The following is a 16,653-nucleotide window of genomic DNA, read 5'->3' as shown; positions in this document are numbered from 1 at the left end:
TATATACATACAGTAGTACCTGAGATACGAGTGCCCCAACATACAAGTTTTTTGAGATACGAGCTGTCACTAGGTCGATTTTTTTGCCTTGACTTACGAGCCAAAATTCGTAATACAAGCCATCAAATAGCTTGTCGCCGCACATTCAGAGAAACCAACGATGGAGGAGTTGACGGAACTACAGACGCGGCAACATATGGAGGTTCTGCAGGAGATCGGTATTGCGGAGGAGGTTACCTCATAAAGTGAGATAAAGGAAGTGTTTGCAATTTGGGAAAAAGTTTCGAACTTTAAAGAAAAGAAACACCCTGAAAAAGTTGCAACTGATAGGCAAGTGTCATCAATAGTGCTGCTGCACTAACGCTTGACTTTATTGAAAAGAAACATCCTGAAAAAGTTACAACTGATCGCGCAGCGGCTCTGTTTTAATGACACTTGCCTAACGCTTGACTTTATTGAAAAGAAACCCTGAAAAAAATTACAACTGATAGTGCAGCAGAGGTATTTAATGACACTTGCCTAACGCTTGACTTTATTGAAAAGAAACATCCTGAAAAAGTTACAACTGATCGCGCAGCAGCTCTATTTAATGACACTTGCCTAAAGCTTGAGTTTATTTAAAAGATAACCCTGAAAAAAATTGCAACAGATAGTGCAGCCGCGCTATTTAATGACACTTGCATAACGCTTGACTTTATTGAAAAGAAACATCCTGAAAAAGTTACAAATGATCGCGCAGCAACTATATTTAATGACACTTTCCTAATGCATTTTAGAAACATTCTGAAAGAGAGGATTAAACAGACCGAATTGGACAGGTTTTTATCAAAAACCCCTGCAGATGAAAGTGAGGAAGGTGAGACGAAAAGGGCAAAAATCAGTGAATAACATTCAGTTATTCAGTTCAGCCTTTCTCCACCACCTTCATCTTCTTCATTTTATCTCCAAGGTAAATGCTGTACATTATATTGTACTTAATAAAACCAGTTTATTGCAGTACATTCTATTGTATTGTGTTTTAAACAATATTCGATATTTATAAGTACATTTTTCTTATTTAAAAGCAGTGTTATTTGGGGGTCCGGAACAGATTAATGGCATTTTAATTCATTCAATGGGGAAAATTGGTTTGAGATAATATGAGCATTTTGACTTAAGAGCTCGGTCACGGAACGAATTAAACTCGTATCTCAAGGTATCACTGCATATATATATAAAGAAAAGTAAGGAAGAATACCCTTTTTCTCCAAAGTGGATGTTTATTCTAAAATGTTATTGATTAAATCCTGAAATGTTTTTTCTTTAAAAAGTTTTGAACTGATCCTCTGAGTGAGAATTATATTTTTTTCTATTTCAAGTAGTACAGACATCAGTTACCCACTGACTTAAAACTGGGGGATGGGATTCTTCCAGTTCAGCAAGATAAGTCTATGTGCTAGTAGTATAGTAAAGGCAATTACAGTTTGTTTGCCCTTCTCCACTTTAAGCCCATTTGGGAGTGCACAGCTGCTAATGGGTTCAGAATGATTGTGACACAGTGGCTGTCTGATAGGCATGCAAAGATTGTTGTCCAAAATGTTGTTAATTTGGTGCACACCCAGAATATGTGGCCCAGTGAGGCTGGAGCAAGACTGCAACATTTATAGTTTGAATCTTGCCCTGGATACATTTTGGACAATTTTAAATGAAATAAATGTGACTGATAAAATATTTTAAGTTGAGTAATTGTATGCTTTGCACATATTCTGTGCATGGCTGCCTTTCACTCCTTTTCTGAAATATTAAGTGACAGATCCTTTTTGTGATGTACTTTGGTGACTTTGAAAGGATGGGCCTTTAAATTTTTTTAATAAATTGCAGAGGTGCTATCTGAGTGTTCAATTCTGATCAATATTTTTTTTGGAGTAGAACGAGGTAGGAAAGTGAGGAAAATTGGGCAGATTCTGTTTAGCAAAGTTTCTAGCTTCAAAGTAGTGGAAGAAATGTATTGAGGAGAGGTCAAATCTGAAGCATAATTGTTTGTATGATGTGAAGACATTATCTATGTAAAAGTCTCTTTAATCCCGAATATTTTCCAGACATTAAATAGTGTATGAGTTTGAGATGGTGGAAAAAGGTGGTTGTCATGTAGAGCAAAAGCGTCTCTGTCTTAAAGTGCTTCCTACATTGGTTCCATATTCAGAGAGAATGAAGGGCAATTGGATTATTAGTGGATTGATGGTAATTTGTATTAACTTGGGAACAAAGTAGGGGATATAAGGAAGTACGGCAAAATTTTATTTCTATTGCAGACCAGGCTTGTGTAAATTCATCGATTTGTGTTGATGTTCAGGTCTTTATAGCTTGTATATGTGCCGTCCAGTAATAGATTTGAAAGTTAGGTAGTGTCATGCCCCCTTCTGCTTTGGGTCGTTGCAGAGTCGCCCTTTGGATATGTGGATGTTTCGAATTCCAAATAAATGAAATTATGTTTGAGTCTAATGTCTTAAAAATGACTTGCTAATGTATATGGGGATGCTTTGAAATAGGAAGAAAAACTTGGGATGGATAGTCAACTTAAAAATGCTGATTCTCCCTGCTAAAGTAAGATGTAGGGTAGACCATCTATTCATGTTGTTTATTTTTTTCCCCATACAGAAATTTTTAGCTTTATATTTGCTTATGATATCTACTCCTAGATATTTAAACTGATCTGATAAAATAAATGGGAAGCCAGAGAATTCACTGGAAAGAAAACACTTTTAATCAAATTGATTCTGAGTCCAGAGGTCTTTTGAAAATCTGCTTTTAGGACTGCTGGCACAGATTTTTGTGGGTCAGATATATACAGTACCATGTTGTTTGCATATAATTATATTTTCTGTTCAAGTCCTTCTCTGAGAATTCCTTTTATCTCTGATGCATTTCAAAAGTAGACAGCTATTGGTTCAATGGTGATTGCAAAGAGCAAAGATGATAATGGGAATCCTTGTTGAGTACCATGTTCTAGTTTGAAGTAGTCTGAAATAATGTTAAATCAAACTGACCTTTTTGACTAGTATAAAGTAGTTTGATCCATGTACATATGTTTGGGCCAAACCCAAATTTGTGCAATGTGGTGAAGAGATAGTTCTGTTCTATCATATCAAATGTTTTTTTTGCATCTAAATATAATAAGATCTCTGGGGTGTTAGACTTAATGGGGGAATATATTACATTAAACAAACGTTGAAGGTTAGAAGTATCTGTCTTTAAATAAATCCAGTTTGGTCTTGTGATATTACAGAAGGAAGCACTTTCCCAGCCCTTCTGGCTTGAACTTTGGAGAGTATCTTAGCGTCATTATTCAGAAGTGAGACTGGTCTATATGGTGCACATTATTATAAGTCCTTATTTTTGTTACGATAGATGGTAATAAATGCTTGTTGAAAGGTTTGAGATAAAAATCTGTTGTCTTTAGCTTCTATAACTGTTGCTAATAGTGGAGCTAACTTATTAGAACTTATTTAATAATATTCCCCTTAGATATCCATCATGGTGAATTTATAGCATCTAGCAATTCTCAAAGTGTCAGAGTTTATCCAGTTCAACAGCACTAAGAGTATCCAGCTATGGTACCTGTAACGAATAAAGAAACTCATTAAATTGTGTCTTATCTTCTTTAAACCGAGTAGAATATAAGGACTTATAAGTACTCTCTGAATATGTATGTTATATTTTTATGGTCAATATTTTTTTCTCCTTCTCTGTTGTTAATTGCTGTTATTGCATTATGGACTTCATGCTTGTGGATTTGCTGGGCTAAGATCTTATTGGCCTTCTCTTCGTGTTCATTATAATGATGTTGTGATTTAAATATACACTGTTCTGTTTCGACAGTAGTCAAGATGTTAAATTGTGATTACAAAGCGTGTCTTTTCCTTAAAAGTGCTTCATTTGCAATAATTTAAGCCCCATGATTAGAGGGGCATGGTTAGAGATAACTAGAGCGTCACACTTACAAGATTTGATATTGGGCAAAAAATTGTATTTGAGAAAATGATCAAGTCTTGAGTAGTAGAGATCAAAAAGGAATATGCCCTTAGGTTAGGATTTAGAAACCTCTGATAAGTTATGATTCGTTACAAACTGTACAGTGGAACCTTGGGTCACGACTGTAATTCGTTCCAAAACTTTGGTCGCAACCAGATTTAGTTGTGACCCGAAGTAATTTCACGCATAGGATTGTATGTAAATACAATTAATCCGGTCCAGACCGTACAAACTGTATGTAAATATATTTTTTAAAGATTTTCAAGCACAAAAATAGTTAATTATACCATAGAATGCACAGTGTAATAGTAAACTAAATGTAAAAACATTGAATAACACTGAGAAAACCTTGAACAGAGAAAACTAACAGGGCAAGAGTTCATGCTACAGCCTTACGAACCACTGTGAAAAACTTTGAACAGGAAAAAACTAATATTGCAAGAGTTCACGCTACAGCCTTAGAAATCGCTCACTGTAAACACTTTTTTTAATGAGTTTTAAGCACAGGGGAAAAAAAATAAACATTTGAAAAATCCTTAATTTATACAAAAAATAACCATAAACAACCAAGAAAACTAACCTTGCATGAGTCGAGTTCTGGCATGAAGGAAGTTGCAGGACGATGGGTGGAAAGGAGATTACAGTTTTGAGGTAAAGTACCTCTGCGCAATGCATGTCTGACCGAGAACAATGTACTGTACAGGGAGAGACTGAACACATGCGTAAATCACTGGCGTGTACAAACCGGAAGGGAAACAAAATAGAGCACAAAGAGTTCATAGCGAATGCACAGGGAGAGACCAAACACGTGCGGAAATCATCGACGCGTACAAACCGGAAGGGAAACTGGCTTGTTTATCACCCGAGTGTGTGGTCGTGAACAGAAGCAACCTATAAAGAACAAATATTTTCAAACCATTCTCAAGCACTGTAATTAAGTATTTGTAGATCACTATTACACAATACTGTATTTTTGTTTGTGTTTATGTCTCACGTGGCCTTAACAACATTTTTCCTATTATTTTGAAAGAATGATTCTATGTTTCCATGCCCTAACTGCTTATTCAAGCCTTTTAATTCCTTTACTCTTTATGGGTGTTGCTTGTCTAATCTAAATTCAAATATTTAAAAATACAACTTAGTAAACTTTTCTTTTACAATACATTCATCATAATTAGGATAGTCAGGACAGTTTGTTGGGGGTATTCTGTTTCCTTCTCTTGCCTTTAATTTGTCCCTGGCACCTTTCATCTGTGTGTTTCTATATAACATTAGTTTAGTGTTTGTCACATGATAGATGATGAACAGCACAGAATAGTTGGTGGTTTTACTTAAGTATTGCTAACCTTACTCATCTGCTAAATCATAATCAGGTTCCCATAATGCATTTATAACAACAGTCAGGCCATACTGTCATAGAAATTATCATTACAGACTGTTAGCTTAGATGCTTCATATGTATATATTAATATTCTCTTAAACCCAGTTTCAGACTAGTTCAGTCCAGAAATAAATCTCTCTAGTGAAAACAGATGTACATCAAACTACAACTAATATCATATTGGTTACCTAAGTATATCTATCACTGCTTCTCATGCAAGGCTTTTTAATATCTTAACAGACAGATATTCTGGTACATAAAAGTAGCCAGAGGTGCAATAAATCTAATTTCAAGTATGCTTTGATATGAAGGCTCACCAAACTGTATTTTGTGCTACAGTACAGTAATCATATTTTTAAAATAACTATATTCAATCAGAAGTCCATGCCTACCTTAATACATGGTTGCACAATGGTTATTGTTGCTTCTTCCAAACCTGGTCTGGTTATCGTCTTTAAAAATGTTAAACCATCGTCCTGTGTATGTTTTTTTAAATAATTATTCTGGCATAAGTTAACTGAGGACTCAAAACTGACATGACAGAAGCGAAGCTGACAGTCTATATACTGTAACAACAATCTGATCACCATGAAAGGATCCTGTACTCTTGAAAACTTGTGATGGTAGGGGGGTTTATAGGTGTTTGGGATATGGATGATGAGGTATAAACCTAGGATGGTAAAAATACAAAGTATTTAACACTAAAATTAAATTTGTTGTGTGTTAATTTTCAGTGTTCCACATGTTCTTCCCTTTATTTCTGTTTTGGCATAAATCCTTACTTCCTCTGAATAAAAGCCTCTTTACAGTTAATAAGACTATAGTGCACAAAGGATTATCAGGAAGGCAGCAAATATAGACATAAATAATATTGCTTTGTACAGCAATAGTAGAAAAAATATTTATAAACAAACATTCTTATAAAGTGCAGTTTGGCTTAGCAGAATGGAAGAAAGTAATTGGCAGGTATTTAATATTAAATTCATTCTAATATGGGCATTTGAGTGTGAAGTAAAAAATAAAACTCACTTATTTTTAGGCACGTCACAGGATTTTGGACGGGAAGAAAGAGACTGGACCTATAAAGATTAATGTAAAGATAAAACAAAATTAGCAACACTTCAATAACATCATTGTGGTTCTATTTAGTACCTCTTCTGCAGTTACATTTTTGCATCATTTAATGAACTTGTTATGTTTGAATTGGACAGAACAGAAAATCCAGTAGGACAAGATGTTATTTTTTGAGTTATATGTTATATGTGCTACTGATCTACTTTAGGAAACTGAGCAAGAAATTTTTCAGATTCAAAGACATGTTTCTGCTACACTGAGTGTCACTAGGTAACTGCCAAAACCAAACTGCAAAACAAACACAGTAGTCAAAAACAAAGTAAAATTTTAAAAAGTGTTATTTTCTATTAAATATTTACAGTATTCTAAAGGGTGAGTCTTTCGCAGGCCATTACAATGAGTATTTTAAAACTCAGATCTCTGCTTACTTCAAGCATTCTTCATTAATATCCTTAAATATTAAGTCTGCCATGTATCATATACCTATATAGTAGTCATGCAATATAGTAACACCCAGAAACAAAAAAAGGTGGAACCGATGAAATCTACAAACAAAAAAAACAACACACACACACTGGCACAAGTTTAATAAATAAAATAATAATGAATTCCATACTGTCCATAATATCATTGTGGCTAAAGGAAAAACAGCAAGTCTGAAGACTAAAGAGTAACACATACTGGGAGATGAACAGCGCATTTAGGGGAAAATAAATAGGAGAATTGCTAAACACTGTCAAATTGTCAAAATCCGGAAGTCTAATAACATTAGGGCCCCAATAAATTAGATAGTATGGCATTACTAATAAACAAATGTAACAAATATGTTTATCTTCATAACTAAGAAATCTAATCAGTGCCTACACATTAATGACTCATGGCTGATTGTTCACTGGACCATGTCCAGTAAATGTCAAAGTGAACTGATTTGATTTAGACTTTATGCCAAAATAGGCAGAGATATGAAAGTTCAATTCCTTTCAATAAATTTTTGAAAGCCAGCAATAGAATGTGAATTGTTATAGCTGAAAGTTTTTAGCTTTGCTCACCAACCTCTCTGTTTAAATTTTTTAAACAGTCATAATATTTTTAGGCAAGGCACTTTAGTGACACTTTTTCTTGCTGTTAAATAGTAAGTCGCATACTCAGTATGCCACATGAACAGTATGGCTTTTTTTTATAGCATCTACTCTCTATTCTTGAGCTAAACAGTTTAAAAAAACAATGTCAATATTGCCTAGGCATTATTTTGACATTCCAGTAACAATGGTAGCAGACTTCACACTACGAAGAGAAAAATGTTTAATTTCATATTAAAAATATAAAACCCAAAATACTGCAATCTCTGTAAGTCTATCCTCAGAATTAATACTTAATATTTGGCGAGGGAGTTAATTATTCCTACTAAGAATAATGCTGAATACTGAGAGGTGCATATACTGTAAGGCTGTCTGGTGACTGCCCAGAAAAAAATGAGTCTGTGTGTGTGTGACCGGTGATAGGCTGATGCAATTTAGGGACTGGAGATGGTCCCTAACATGCGTATGATGCAGTGGAGGTTAGACTTTGCCCAAAACCCGAACACTGAATTTTTTAAGCTGTTTCAAGAATTTTGTTAAATATTTTGTTTAATTTTTATTTTACGCCCACTGTAGAGCATAACTGTCCGGGGTCCTGGGTATGACGTTAAACTGCATCCGGCCCTGCAAGTGGTCCTCCAACTTGCAGGGAAATCATGGGGGTTGGTGGCAGGATTAGCACTCTGGCCACTGTAAAAAAAAAATTTCACAAAGCTCCGAGATTGCAGAAAGGACTCCTTTTTGCTCTCCGCGGGAGTAGCTCTGCTCTCGCATCATGAAAGGGATGGGGTAAAGCTCTCGGGAGCCCCATCCCCGGAAGAGTCGAAACCATTGGAGAGCCAATAGGGTCAGGTCTGTTGGGGATTGGAACTGGTGTGGTGCCGAGATGTCACCTGTTGCACGGCAGCACTTGGGTCCCAATTTGAGGCGGCCAATACGGGTGGGCGCATGGAACGTCTGGTCTCTCTGGCAAGATGATCATCTTCCTCTGCTGTCGGAGGAGCTGCGTAAACTCTGCATTTCAGTGGCGGCACTCTCTTTAGGTGCGCAGACCGGGGACTGGCCAGATCTCTGTAGGTGGATACACCTTTTATTGGTCTGGTCGGTCTGATGGCTGTCATACTCAGGGAGTAGCTGTTGCTGTAGCAGATTGGCTTCTTCCAATGGTGTCCGATGTCACTCCTTTCAACAAGCGTACTATGGGACTCAGATTACGGCACTCCCTGGATGCCTTGTCTGTTGTCCAAGTGTATGCTCCGACCACGGTGAGAGATGTCTCGGCAAGGGAGACATTTTACTTGCAGCCTCGCTCAGTGGTTGATGGGTGCCCACAGAGTGACACTCCTCTGGTCATGGACGACTTCAATGCAGCCACTAGCACTGACAGGGCTGGCTATGAGGATTGTCTCGGTCCCCATGGGTCTGGTGACCGTGGTGAAAGTGGCTCCATGTTCCTTGACTTTGCAAAAGGTCAAGGGCTGCGAATCACTGGATCCTGGTTCCAGCGCCCTGAACCGCATCGTTGGACTTGGTACTCCAATACTGGTGGTGGGGTGAAAGAGATCGATCACATCCTCGTGGGCAGACGCTCGAGAATCTTGCAAAACTGCAGGGTCTACAGAAGTGCCCAGTTTGTGAATTCTGACCATAGACTTGTTGTTGCTACTTTTAGGATCCAGCTTAGGTCCAGTAGGTTACCACCTGCTAGGAAAATGAGCCTGGACTTGGCTAGATTCCAAGACCAGGCTGTTTCTAATGAGTTTGCACGTAGTTTGTGTGAGGAAATTTCAAATTTGGGTATGACTGCAGATCCTAATGTGATGTGGGAGACCTTCCGTGACAAGACCCTGACGGTTGCTGAGGGTTGTGTTGGTGTTACTGGTGTTCCCAGAAGGAGGTGTTTCATCTCGCATGGCACCCTGGATATCATTGAGAGGAGTCGCAGTGCACGGCTCAGTGGCAACTCTGGTCTGTACTGGGAACAGAGAAGAATGCGAGCAAGGGCTCTGAGGGCAGATAAAGAGGCGTTTGTTAGAGGAATCTGTGAGCAAGTGGCACACCATCTGTGGTCTACAGACCCATGTCCTGCTTACAGAGGAATCAAAGCATTACGCACATCTTAATCTGTTCCTCAGAGAGTCGCAGTCAGGGCAGCTGATGGAACGGTCCTTAGAGATGACACTGCAGTTGTTACCCGCTGTGCTGGCTATTTTGAGCAGTTGTTCAAAGCTGATCCTCCGGCTAGGACGTTGGATATCTCTGGGCCCACGGTTCTTGAGGCTGATCCTCCAATTAGCTGTGAACCACCCAATCTCATTGAGATTGCACAGGAGGTGAATCAGCTGAGGGGGGGAAGGCTGCAGGGATCTGTGGTATCTGTGGTGAACTTCTCCAGGCTAGTGGTAATGCTGTCCTCCTGGCATTGCAAGCAATCTTTGCTTCCATTTGGGAGACCGGCATCATCCCAACTGACTGGAAAACGGGACTTGTCTTGCCTATCTGGAAAGGGAAAGGTGATTGCCTGGATTGCAGCAACTACAGGGGGATAACACTGCTTTCGGAGCTGGGTAAGGTCCTTGCTAGGGTCATCCTCAATAGGATCCAAGATCACTTGCTCACCTACCAGCAGACCGGAACAGTCTGGTTTTACGCCTAAGAAGTCTACCATCAACCACATCCTGGCACTGAGGGTTCTCATAGAGCACAAATGCGAATATCGGCAGAGTTTCTTTGCAGCCTTTGTCAATTTTCACAAAACGTTCGACTCAGTTGATCGAGATGCCCTGTGAGACATCCTGAGGGTTCATGGGATCCCCTCGAGGTAGCTGGATATCATGGCTCGCCTGTACACTGGTACTGTGAATTCTGTGCAGAGTGGAGGCAGGACCTCTGCGTTTTTCCCAGTTGATTCTGGGTTTCGTCAGGGGGTGTGTTCTTGCTCCTGCTCTGTTCAATGCTTGTATGGACTGGGTGTTGGGCAAGGTTGTGAGGTCCAGCGGCTGTGGGGCATCTGTTGGTGAAGAAAGATTCACGGATCTTGACTTTGCTGACGATGCTGTGATCTTTGCGGAGTCAATGGAGGCTCTGATCGGGGAGCTTGAGAGACTGAGTGAGGAGTCCGAGTGTCTGGGCTTGCGAGTGTCCTGGATAAAAACCAAGTTCCAGGCCTTTAGTGACCTCTTGGGCACAGCCATCAGCAGTGTGTTTGTTTGCAGAGAGAGTGTTGACCTTGTTGAGAGGTTTACTTACCTTGGCAGTGACATTCATGTCTCTGGTGACTCTTCCTGTGAAGTCAGTAGACGGATTGGGACAGCATTCATGAGGTCGCTGGTAAGGGGTGTGTAGTGCTCCCGATATCTATGCAAAAGGACGAAGGTCCAAGTCTTTAGAGTCCTGGTGCTTCCTGTCTTACTATATGGTTGTGAGACATGGACGCTATCCAGTGACCTAAGACGAAGACTGGACGCCTTTGGTACTGTGTCTCTCTGGAAAATCCTTGGGTACCGTTGGTTTGACTTTGTGTCGAATGAGTGGTTGCTCATTGAGTCCCGAAAGAGGCACATTACCTGCATTGTGAGGAAGTGTCAGTTATGGCATTACGGCCATGAGGCGAGTTTCCCAGAGGGTGATCTGGCTCATAAGATCCTTATTGTTGGGGACCCAAGTGGATGGACAAGGCCAAGGGGTCACCCACGTAACACCTGGCTGCGACAGATAGAGGGTCATTTCCGGAGGGTAGGACTGGACCGTGTGTCTGCCTGGGGGGTTGCCAACCGGGATCCTAAACTGTTTCGATATGTAGTGGGTGCGGCAACGCACTGTACCAGTGCATGCTCCCCAACTTGACTTGACTTGTACAGCATAACACAAAGCATTTACAATGTTCTTTATTAAACATTGTTAGAATTACTGAAATGTATGCCTTTCAGCTGCTGAGTTCATTCCAGTTTACCCGATAATCTGGTTGCCTGTCTAACAGTATATCCAAAACAATGAGGAATACTGCTTTTTTGGTTGGAAAAGAATAAATCTAATTTATTTGTACAATTGATACATTGTTTACATGTCAAAGACTAAATGAAACTGCAAATATTTAAGCAAAAAAATAATAATCATTCAGGCCTCCAAATAAACATACTGTATATAAAAAAATGTTACTTGGTAGTGAAATTTAACTTGAGCTGGTATCTTGTATTTGTGGAAACATATTCATATCAATATGTGACATTGTGGGGAACAGGTAGCACTGCTGCCTTGAAACAAGGAGGCTGATGCTTATTGCAAGGAGATTGCATGTCCATCTTGTGTCCACATTGGCTTCTTCCACATGCTTCAGTCTCCTCCCACAGTTCAAAGAGATGCAGGTTAGGTGGACTGGCAATTTTAAATTGACCTAAGTGTGTGTATATGTGCGCATTTTCACCCTGAGATGGACTAGCACCTTGTCCATCTTCTTCATGGAATGAGCTCCTGTAGCCCTTCTTAGGGTAAAGAGGGTTTAGAAGATAGATGGATGAATGTTTTTATAAATGTGTCAGTGAAAGCAATATTATAGTGAAAATAAAACAAATAAAAGAAACATGTGGAATTTGTACTAAAGAAAATGTTGACATATGACCCTATTCTTAATAATATAATAGACACAGAGACACATCTATAGAGAAGATAACAAAAAGACAAGTATAAAGAAAGCATTAACAAAAGGAATAATAATAACTGATAATTAAGAGACAAAATTCCAACGTAGTTAGTTTTAATATCAGAGATCACATTTGGGGTCAAATTAACAAAAGAGGCAAAAAATAGGTGCTTTACAAAGCAGAAATGATGACAATGCAGTGCATAACTCAACCTAGTAGTAACAATAATAAAAAATGCAAAGAAAATCAAGTGCCAACACAGTGCAATTTTATTTTGCCAATAATAAAACTCTGACTTAAGATATATTTTTATTTTACTAAACTTTACTAGTCCCATCCTGTATGGAAAAAGAAACTTAAAACAAGTAAGAAACTGCGCACATGGCATTACATTCAGATCCATTTGCAGACTTGGTTAGCTGATTTGATAAATGGAGCTTTTTAAAATCCTGTAGCCACTTTATGAAGGAGATTGTTATCACAACTTTTATTACATACTTTTGTAACAATGTGACATATTTAAAAATAATTGTAATATGGAATTTGATTACATGTATGATTACTGCAAAACATCTTTTTCTAATAACATTTTACAATATTATGAGGCCGAGATTGCTGTCAAAGACAGCAGATTCCAATTCAAAATAAAAGATCCCTGTGCTTACTATAAGCTATTATATGTGAAGAATCTGTAACTTATTGTAGTCCAAACATCTTAACCATACATTTTTTCAAAGAAGCACCAAATGGAGATTTAAAATCTGTGATAAAGTCTCAAGCTAAACTTGCCAGCTGTATCCAAGCATGACAGATAGTACATCACTGTGGTGCTCTGCCAATATATTATATAGACAGCAAAATACTGAATCATTATAATCTTTAGATAATGCAGCTGTAAGGGTGGTCTTAGTGTAATGAAAATACTAAGTACATCTTTAGTCCCTGTAGCATGAAGTGTCACTGTTACGGAAAATACTACCTAAAGAAGAGTCTTGTGCAATAGTTATATGTCAAATTGTTGTGTGCGCCTTCTTCAAAGCATTATGACAGACTAAAAAATAAAAGCTTCCTTTACCAGTTAGGTTCATTTACATAACATTTAAATATATTTTAATTTTCACCAATCAACTTTAAATAAAAGGGACACTAGAGAAACACACCTCCGAATTAAGCATTACATAAAGTCCCAAACTAGTTAAACATGTTAAAAGTCTTAGTTATAAGAAATAAGATTTTTCATATGTAAAATGTTATCACAGAACAAAGCACAAAGTTTAATATTCTAATCCAAAATGAGCTGATACAAATTAATTCAGGGTGTCCAAGTTTAACAGGTAGGCAGTTTCAAGCACTTTTTTTTTCTTTTTCCTTACAGTCACCAAGTCATCTTTTATACATTTTAACAGTTGCTTTTATTTTTATTAAGTTGCTTTTTATTTTTCAGTTTTAAGAACATGATGTCACTTACCCACTTTGATTTCAAATAGCAGGAGTTGCTGCTGCAGCTGAGGTTTGTGCAAGATGCTGTGCTGCCGCAGAGACAAATGTAAGAAAGTGTGGAAGCACAGGCCTGACTGTCAGCATACTGTATAACATGACTTACTCCTGCTTTCTGGTACAGTAAGGGACAATTTGATGTGAATTTCCCCTTGGGATTAATAAAGTATCTATCTATCTAATTTCACACTATATGGAGATTAAATAAACAATATACAAAAGGGCAGGCTGTCATTTCTGCAATTCTAATTTTAAAGAATTAAGTGCCAGGCAGAGCAGCATAACTGGCAAGGAAGTCTTTGCCAAAAATCTGCCTCTATGCCACATGCCAGTAAGTTAAGACTGAGGAGATTAGAAGGCTAAACATATGGCTTGATCTTGGTGAAGAATAGAAGGGTATGGATTTATGAGGCTCCTTTATGATTCCTTTTGGAACAAATGGGACCTGTCCCATTACAAAGAGTTACATTTGAGCTGGAGGGGCAACCAATATGTTGAAAAGGCACAGGAGTAGATTGGTTAAGTATTGTTTAACACTAGAATTACCAGAGCCTACAAAAAAACTCGTAAATCCGTCCCACCTTAAATCGCTTCTTAAATCCCTTCACACCTCTCCACCAGCGTCCTTTGTCCTCTAAATGTGCTGATAAAGAGAAGGTAGAAGCAGCCAGCTATTCCATCCCCCCACCAGTTTAGAACGTGCACAAACTTCTCTCAGCTCATGCCTTGATTGAGTATCTGGGAGTGAAGTGAAGTTTTAGAGTGGAAATAATAGATCGTTATTTGGAACACACGCATTTCATGTCTGTTCCGTTTCTACAGTAATCTGTGTAAACACATTTTTAAAACAGAAATGTTTTTTATATTCTAGTAGTAGATGACAAAATGTAGGCATAAACTATATAATGTATGAAGCCTGAAGTATCAAAGAAATACTTTCACAGAAGGTATAAATCTAACACAACAATTGCGCTTTTATTCAAAAATATAACTGCAGAAACAAAAAGCCACCTTAACATGCGACATTGACACCTGTTTATTATGACTGCCTACGTGGCGCAATAGAATCAGCTGCCGACTGGGAATCAAAAGGTTGCGAGTTCGATTCTGCACCACTCTGTTTTGAGAAGTAAACTGTTCTTAGTCTTACTATTTTAGAATAAAAACATACATTTGATTTCAGTTTGTAACAGCCGGTGTAATTTATGATACTTGGAAAGGTTAGCTTTGTTTTTTTTTTGTCAGTTTTATTATCTCGGCCGCATTCACGAGCCCAAACACACCCCACCCCAGCATCTGACACTGCTGTTTTCACATAGACGCGCTATAACAGAGGTAAACTCAGCTCCCTTCTACATCGGAGCAAGAATGCACATACCATTACTTGCATACTAAAGTGTCAGCAGGCACTTTTCGTGGCATTACACACATTTTTGAGCATGCCCTCTGCACACTACTTGTGACTTTAGGCTTTAGGAAGTAAGTAAATAAATAAAGGTAAATCGTGTCATAAAATGATTTCTTCAAAACATCACATATATTTGTCTCTTTTTTTTAAATGTGCGTTGATCACCGCCAGCATGTTGTAGCACAAAGCATCTGGCTACCTGCATGTTCTTGCGTGCACTGAATAAGAGACAAATATACAGTCTCACTGAGAGAATCAGACTGAAAAAAGCAAACATTTAGAAATGTCATACTTTTACAGCTGATCGGATGCTGTTCGTTTTCAAATAATATTGCATTTCTCTCTATGCTGTGGTTTGTATTACACACCTGAAAGAAAGAGACAATATACGTGAAAACACCATCGCTCAAATGTACAGTGGAACCTCGGTTCACGAACGTCTCGGTACACGTACAACTCGGTTCATGACCAAAAAAGTTTGCCAAACTTTTGCCTTGGTTCACGACCACACACTCGGTACATGAACAAGCCAGTTTCCCTTTCGGTTTGTGTGCGCCGATGATTTCTGCACGTGATGCATCGTTCTTGGTCAGACGAGCATGCCTGCGTGGATGCATTCATGCCTGTCTGCTGCTGAGAGAGAGGGAGAGGGTGCGTGCTGCTGAGAGAGGGGGGAGGGTGCGTGCTGCAGAGAGAGAGCGAGCCTGCACGTGCGTGCCTGCCTTGCCTGCTGGTTCATATGCACCGATTACTGTATTTAAGCACATGTTGAGCCGCTCCCTGTTCATTGTTCTCAGTCAGACGTGCGTGCTTTACCTGTGATCTCTTTGTGCTCTACAGTATTTCGTGTGCTTTTGCAGTTAACCAAGTGAAGAGTGGTGAGAAGAAAGTTTTGAAGAAAATTGAAATCGAAGTAAAGAAAGAAATTATTGAAAAGTTTGAGCGTGGCGTTCGTGTTACTAATCTTGCCGCCGAGTACAAGAAGTCAAAATCTACGATTTCGACTACTCTAAAGCAGAAAGAATCTATTAAAGCAGCTGATGTTGCAAAAGGAGTTACAGCGTTAACAAGGCAGAGGCTTCAAGTGCTGGAAGAGGTGGAAAAACTATTTACCAGTTTACTCATTTACCAATGTGAGAACCATCGTGCTTTCAAGCAGCACAATGTAAACAAAGCCAGACTGCCAGTAATGTGGAGGGCAAACACGAAAGTTTGGGTTACAAGGACTTTGTTTTTGGAATGGCTGCATGAGGCTTTCGCTCCCACCAGCTAAACAGCTAAAAACACCAGAAACCCAAGAAATCAGAAGAGAGAAAACACCTGAAGGAAAACATCCCTCCATCGCGGAGCCAGACTCTCCCTCAAAACTGTAACCTCCTCTCCACCCAGTTCCTCCTCACTTCATGCCAGAACTCGACTCATGCAAGGTTAGTTTTCTTGGTTGTTTATAGTTTTTGTATTACAGATTTTTCAAAAGTTAATTTTTCAGTTCGTAGCGTCGTTGTTGCAATGTTACTTTTCTCTTTTTTCAAATGTTCGTTTTTTTCCGCTGTGCTTAAAACT

At 38.7% G+C, this 16,653-nt stretch overlaps 1 protein-coding gene across 1 annotated transcript in view; it reads right to left on the bottom strand.

Moving 5' to 3' along the window:
* Positions 1–16,653, bottom strand: part of crtc3 (CREB regulated transcription coactivator 3) — a 218,072-nt gene that overhangs the window by 49,541 nt on the left and 151,878 nt on the right. Inside the window, exon 9 of the mRNA XM_039773390.1 lies at positions 6,422–6,471. Coding sequence (XP_039629324.1) covers positions 6,422–6,471 — 50 coding nt within the window. The remainder of the gene's footprint in view (positions 1–6,421; positions 6,472–16,653) is intronic.

The sequence above is a fragment of the Polypterus senegalus genome, chromosome 12 (genome assembly GCF_016835505.1).
Source record: "Polypterus senegalus isolate Bchr_013 chromosome 12, ASM1683550v1, whole genome shotgun sequence".
Taxonomy (NCBI): Eukaryota; Metazoa; Chordata; class Cladistia; order Polypteriformes; family Polypteridae; genus Polypterus; species Polypterus senegalus.
The sequence above is the reverse complement of the archived record's forward strand: the minus strand, read 5'-3'. Positions and strand labels throughout refer to the sequence as shown.